This window comes from Glycine soja, chromosome 7 (genome assembly GCF_004193775.1).
Source record: "Glycine soja cultivar W05 chromosome 7, ASM419377v2, whole genome shotgun sequence".
In the NCBI taxonomy this organism is placed as follows: domain Eukaryota; kingdom Viridiplantae; phylum Streptophyta; class Magnoliopsida; order Fabales; family Fabaceae; genus Glycine; species Glycine soja.
This window is the reverse complement of record NC_041008.1, coordinates 46302261-46309837: the sequence shown is the minus strand read 5'-3', so window position 1 is coordinate 46309837 and position 7577 is coordinate 46302261. Positions and strand designations below refer to the sequence as shown.

Below are 7577 nucleotides of genomic sequence, written 5' to 3'. Positions count from 1 at the left end.
TTAAGTTTTTCCTTTGATGGAGTGCTAAGGAGTTTTCGTGTGAAACCTGGTCAAGGTTGATTTTGTGGTGGGGTTGCGGGATGGGAGAAATGAAGAAAACAAGGCTAGCAAGTATGCGTTCTTAATCAATGGAGTGAGTTACAACCCCGGCACGCCATCTTATTTTAGATTTACAAGCATCTTATTATCTTTGGAATTGGATTCCACGTCGCTGCTAAGCATGGCTCTCTTTCTTCAAAGGCCATAAAACTGCAATTACGTGTCTAGAACAGTTTCTAAAGTGCAGGTGAATTTTTTCAAGTCCTAAAAATGTATCACAAGTCATACTTTGTTCCATTACTAACGAACCGCATATTTGTTATGAGGCATATATGACACAGGTTAAAAAAACGAAAACCCTCCACAATGACAAGCAAGCATTTAGTCATTTACAGAATTGCTGAACAATTGGTTATTCCTTTCACCCTATAGCTATACTCTCAGCCTAACTTGGTCCCCCCAAAACATACAAAAAAGAAAGAAAAAGCTAAACCCATTATCATTATGGTTCTTGTCTATTTGAATACTGGACAGCCCTCAACCTCAATTCCTGGTGCAGTTGGGCAAGTGGCCAATGGGCAATGGTCCAATTCACTTCCCCACCATTTGAGATTATGGCCAGCATTTTGCAGGGCAAAGAATATTAAAACACCCATAAAAGCTGTGCCTGCATCCAGTGCTGCTGATAGTACATAATTGTACTTCTGCCACCAGCGTTTGTTGTAGCGGAACACAAAGTAATTGAAGATCATTCCAGTCACTAGCCAGCTTGCAATATTGGCTGGAGTTGCTGGTGGCATTCCAGCAAAGCCGTAGGTTATAACTGGTATGTTGATCAGTGGTATCCATTTCTTCTCAGGGAAGATTTTGCTCAACACCCAAATGGGAACTGGCAGCACTGCTCCAATCAGGAATAACCACACAAGGTTCCTGTACAGCCCACCAGGTCCAAATAGCCTCTTTGGTCCAATCAGACCCCATATAACTGATGCATCAAAGGTCACTCTGTACTTAGGGCATGTCCAAGGACTGTCATGGTGAAGTTTATCATCCATGCAGATATCCTTAATGCTATCCAACATCCACCAAGCCACTGCCAGGTTCACTACACCAGCAACTAGAGTTCCCACCAGCTGTTTCGAAATTACAAAACAAAATCAAATAAGTAATGAGAAAATTAAAAAAAAAAAAGACTTGGATTAGGAGAATTGAAGCTGAAATACCTGAGCGGTGTACATGCACCGTGGAGGAATTTTCATGTAGTGGCCTAGCTTGAGATCTGACAAGAAAGAGAGAGCATGGACGGTGCTGATTCTCCCATAAATCTTGAAGAGCAAGTTTGCAATTGGTTTTCCAGGAAGGACATACCCAATCATGAACTGTGCTATAATGTCATATCCAGGTTGCTGCAAGGTGACCACAAAAAAAAAAAAAAGTGTTAAAATGTTAAACCTCTATTGCTTCCCACTTTGCATCAAAATAATAGTGGAGGGGACAGGAATATTGGAGATAGTACCTGGTTGGTAGTTGCTTGAATGACACCAATAGGGAGGGTTACAATAAAAGCCAAACCAAAAGCAAAGAGCATACCCCACCATGGCAGTTGCACATCCATTTTCCACACAAAAGCCATTAGCAGGGATAGCGCCATGCTCCCAAACAATATACTGAGGAACCACCATTCAGGTACTTGCTTATAAGCTTTCATCAGTCTACCATGGATATCCAATTTCGCGTTACTCATTGCCGATCTACTCTGTCTCCAAATGTCTCTGTGGGAAAAGGAAATTATATCAGTGCCAACCGAAAAAAATCCCATTGTACTAGAGCAATTAATTTATAGGAAACTCTATTCTATTTGACTGATTTAACTTCATGCACTTCATGTCTGCTGGTTATAAATATGATCATATATATATCCAAAGTGATTTCATGCAAGCATATAAGAGATAAATTTATGTTAAAAGCTTTGATAGTAACTTTACCTTCCATAAAACAGTGCTACATGAGTGAGGGTTGCCGTAAATCTTGCAAAACCTGATCCAATAGATAATGCAAACAGAGGGCTGAGGTATAACTTGCTGTATTTGTTGTATGCATCAACATTAAGGTCATACTCTGGGGTTAAGATCTTGGTGGTGTCATATTTATGTCCACTGGCCGTGAACAACTGGTTAGAGAATATAGGAAACTTGTGGGCATCAAAAGTGTTGAACTTCCAGTAACACACAGGTACAATGATGTAGATGAACATGATAAATCCAATTCCCACATTAACAATGGAAGACCATGGTGAAACAAGGGGACTGCCATGATAAGCTGAAATCCCTGCCCAATCAAGTGTGAAGGCACCAATCCCGAGTCCATGATAACCTGATCCAATTTGCTGTGCAGTGATGTTATGTGGCCATGCCCAGCAGATCCATGAGAAGAATGTTAAGACCATGAAGAGATAGCCGGGGAGTGCATAATACAAGAAGCTTGCACCCATGGCAATAAGGAAAAACTGCATCCTCGTTAAACCTTTTGATTTCGGCTCCTTTTCATGGAGTGCCCTGTAGCATAAGGTTACTGATGTAATCAAAACAACATTAGAGGGTATAATAATAAACGAGCAAATAAATTAATTGGTTACTGCTGTTGAGTAAGCTCTTTTGGAGAAGATACTGATTATTTGCCTATATGTCAATTCTACAGTATCCAATGAAACATTGATACCATATATTAATATTAATGTTAATATACTATCTTCCGCTTGACCTTTTCACTTTCAAGTTATGCTCTCTTGCAAAGAGAATATTGCAACAATCGGACAAGACCACTCATTATATGATCCTTTCAAAGGTAAAGTGGCATGGTTGCACCATATTTACTTACAACTGTCAATTTGGGTATATTGCTTGGTTGTGCGCCCTGATGTTACCAATTACTAGTCAACGACAAACTTGATTCGCTTTATTTTTGTTGATTTAACTCGGTATAAATTCTTTTGCAGTAAATGCAACACCATAGAAGTAAAATTCCGCATCTTTTATGCCTTCATTTGGTTGAAGTCAGACAATATATATGTATATGCGCAGTAATAGTTCATTGGAAAGTTCCAATTGTTTAATTACCACTAGGTCTAACCAGACAGACAGAAAGAAATAACACTGTATAATTATGCAGAGATACTAAACTTAAATATAAGAATAAAGCATTTTTACACTGACATTTAATTATAAATTCTTAAATAGGATAAATTTGTTAATTTATACAATAATTATTTTAAAAGTCATATTTATTATTTTTCTGTTTGGTTGATTATGTAATTTTTTTATGAAGATAATAATACATAAAATTAAACTCTAAAAGATTACTTTGATTGTTTTCATATCATTTCCTCTTGCTGTTCACTATTGTAAAGTTTTTCCTTTATTAATCGTTTTTCTTGGTTATATGAATTGATGAAAGTTTATTGAAAAAATGTCAATAATTATCAAAGATAATGTAAATAATTTTACACTCTGTTTAATCACACGTAACTGTTTGTATGACGTATGATAATTGAATGAATGATTGTGTAAAGTTATTTTACAATACATCACCATTTTTTCTTACATAATTCAATTTCAAATTAATAAAGCGTAATATTGAAGCAAAAGAGCGAGAATGAACCTAAAGAGCGACACTTGAGCAAGGTTTGCTGGCCACCACATTTCAACGGGATCAACCAGATACCTCCTCAGAATCCCAGCCCATCCATACCCCAGCATCTGCGACTCAATAATTTTGAATGATAAGTTTTAATTTCACGCGCAACTAGTAAGCAGATATTATATGGCAAATTCAACTAATCTTCCACACTTTTTTGTCTTTTAGAAAGAAAAGAATCCATCAAATTAAATATATGTGTAGATAATAACAAACAATAAAACAAAAATCCAGACGAAACGGATTTGAATATTAGAAAAAGAGAGCATAGCATGAGAGAACCTTCAATCTTCACAGATCTCAAAGCTAGGCTTCATTTTGATTTTATATATATATATATATATATATACATGCAGAATTGTTTATTTCCTAGCAACCCCATCTCCCAAAAATCTTTGTCCGAGCACAAATTAACTGTTTGGCAGGCGCTTTTCCTCAAGAGAAAAAAAAAACCATCTTTTAAAAAGTTCCGTTAAGAAATAAATAAAAAATATTACCAACCAAACACTTTCTAAAAGCCTCACCTCGTATATTTTTTTAAGTCATAATTACAAGAAAAAAAAAGTGAAAAAAATATTGCAAGAACCAAAAGGCAACAAAGATGTAAAATTTGAAGCAGAGGAAAGGAAACCTGCGTAGTTAAGACGATGAAGAGGGCACAGAGAAAGCTCAAACTCTGTTTGTAGTAAGCCTTCATGACAGTAATGGCACCAATGGAGTAAGCATCGCCTCCTCCAAAGGAGACACCACAGTTAGCGAAGATGGTGATGATGACATGCTCCTTCATGTTGAAGGGTCCAGGGTTGAAGGTGAAGCGCCACCCGAGAAAGCCGTACTCTTTGGTGGGAAGAGTGGCGGCCATGAACCTTCCTATGGGAAGAACCGCGATTTGCATGAGAATGGCAGAGATGGTGAGTGGCTGAGTCCTGAAGGTGAAGAAAGTGTTGAGGAAAATCAGGAGTACGCATGAGGCTATTCCCAGAAACCATGCTCGGAAAGTCATCACCGGAAGTGATGGGTCGTCGGTCTCAGGCACCACCAGAGCCACCTCCTCCACTGGACACCGCTCCGGCGGAGATTCTCCGTTCGCCGCCTTCTCGGCGTCTGTGCTGCTGCTCTTTGCCGCCGCCGCCATTGGGTGTGGAAAGAGATAAATGAGCTCAGAGAAAGAAAACAGAGTGTTCTGTTTCTCTGAGAGTGAGAGTTGCTCTGTTTTTGTTTGTCTCTCCTGCTTCGTCGCTAACACATGGACAAAATGTCCCTCCGCGGTGCTTATAAAGGAATGTAGGATTTTCTGTGAGATCCCCAAAATGTCCCCTATAGAGAGGCTTTTTATCTACATTTTAATTCAAAAATTCAGTAACCTACATTGATCTCTAAGAAAAAATAAATAATTCTTTAAATTAAAAAAATGTGTGTGACGTAAATAATAATGTTAATATATGTTTTGGATCGAATTGAACTTAAATGATAACTAAAACTATTAGAGACTTATTTTAAAAAATTGAGATTTTAAACTTTTTAATTCCAAAAGGTTAATATAACAGTACATTATACTTTCAAGGGCAAAATAGTAGTTTGCCCTAAAAATATTAAGTTAATAAAATGGTAACACTGTTTATACTTTATACTGTTGAATATATTTAATATTTCTCGAATTGAACTTTTTTACCAGAATTTCTAGAAATGCAGTTTTTATATTTGCGTTTCCCAATTCTGCTTGACCCCTGCAACGCTGCAGATTTCCTTGGCAGGCAAACGATGACTATTTTATCCTCTTATCTTAAAAATAAAGATTAAAACTAGCCCACGAGACTAGGAGTTGTTATTTATTTGTTTTAGTTAAATGTAAAAAATCTATCATAAATTAAATATTTGTGAGTTTAATTATCGTATTACATAAAAAAATTATATTATCAATTAATATGAAATTATTCTTAAGATAATTTTGAAGATACAATAAATATTAATAAACTTAACATAAAAGTACAAATTTTTTAAACAATAATCGTGAATAACGTACGAATTTGGTCAATAAAAGAGTATATTTATTTAATCGTTGTAAAAATATTTTCAAAATTAAAAAGTGCTTTAAAATAAGGAATTTTTGTAATTAAATTGCTGATATTTTTCATAAATAAAAATTATGTTCATGGTTAAACAAAATCTAAGGAATAATTAAAATGTCTTATTGAATACTTAAAAATGTTAACAAGCGGCAAATCAAATTAGTACATGTCTAATTTTAATTTTATGTAAAATCTCAAGTTTAAATTATACGTATGAAAAAAAACTCATGAGATGATTTTTTTTTTAACAAAGTCAGGAGATAACTGATTTCACCATATTGTATATATGCTCAACTCAAATAAAAACATCATAAAAAAATACTTTACATTAATTGCAGAAATAGTGCATATTAATTTTAGAGCATTTATTATTTTTTTTTTTAAGGAATGCATTTATTAATTGTACAAGTAGTGGATATTAATTTTAATAATAGATCTAATATTTTTTTCTAGTTAATTAGAGGGGCTAAATAAATGCATTGATGTAGTAAAGATTTCAACGTGTATGATTTCATGCACGTTCCGGCGTGTGAATGACAGGTGCAGAGAAGAGTGTGACATGCTTACCTTCTAATCCAGGTCAGGCGAGTAGGGCCCACATTTCAACATTGGCGCCAAATCAGACAACAGTTGGAAGTCCACGTTGGCAGAATGGACCTAAGCTCGTGCTGGCCTCATGCTCTGCGCATGAAACGTTAGTGGGTGGAGTTCATGCTATTGTTTTATTTATTAAAGAATTCCCTAAATCAAAGCCTCACTTGAAATATAGTATTATGATCAGCACGTAGGATTTACAAGTACAGATGTTTAAAAGTTTTATTTTCTTTATTATACTGTTCCATTTATATACCCTCACTTTTATCTTTTTTGGGTTATTTTAGCTACTGAGGCATGTTATAATAGTCTAATGATAAGGATTTTGGAACAAAGGACTTTTGCTTAGTTCCTCGTTGCTAATAATTAAAAAATTTCTAGGAGGAAAGTTTTCAAATCGTTGTTTCTTTTTTTTTGCTCGTAACAATTACAAGTGTATGGTGATGAAACATAAAGCAGATCATGTTCCAATCATTTGCGATATATGTGCGCTACTCTCAAATCTCTTGATTTAGTCAAAAAGGTTATAATTATTATAATAAATTAAATTTTATCATATGTAATAATGTAATTTCACGATACATGTCTCTCTAAAAACAATTAAGTTTTTTTTTAGTATGATTATTAGAAGTGTTTGTTAGCTTGCACAAACTCGATGAACTTAATAAACCAAACCCGTACTATTTAACTTAGTTTTTCTGGAAAAAAAAAACATAGTTTTTTCTTTAAAAAAATAGTGTTACTAAATCATATGCGGGACGAATCCAAAAAGAAGAATTGAAATTTATTATTTTTATAATTATTTAAATGTCTAACTTTTAATAAATAATAATTTTAAAAAAACTACTTTTACACATAAAATTGAAATTATTTTTTATATATTAAATGATGATAATCTTAATTATTATCATAATAATAATAAAAACACAATTAATTTTACATTAATTATCATTTTAATCATTATAATAAAACAATAAATATAACTAAATTTACTTTTTTTTTATTAATTAACATTAATCATTATCTTAATAACATATAAAATTAATTTTATATTAATTAAAATATTATATATCTCTGTGTGTCTGGGAAAGTTAATATATATATTAGTTTGAGATCCGGTGACTTGATGGCTTTTTTCTTGATATATTTTAAAAGTTACAGCATTATATTTTATATCAACAA

General features: G+C 33.9%; 1 protein-coding gene across 1 annotated transcript; it reads right to left on the bottom strand.

Moving 5' to 3' along the window:
- Positions 1 to 310: 310 nt before the first annotated feature.
- Positions 311 to 4991, bottom strand: LOC114420238 (oligopeptide transporter 3). The gene is made up of 6 exons (XM_028386142.1): positions 4364 to 4991; positions 3697 to 3794; positions 2025 to 2594; positions 1556 to 1811; positions 1263 to 1445; positions 311 to 1172 (listed from the first exon to the last, which is right to left on the bottom strand). Exons 1-6 carry the CDS (start codon positions 4865 to 4867, stop codon positions 555 to 557), a joined length of 2229 nt encoding a protein of 742 aa, XP_028241943.1. The 5' UTR covers positions 4868 to 4991; the 3' UTR covers positions 311 to 554.
- Between the last annotated feature and the right edge of the window lie 2586 nt (positions 4992 to 7577).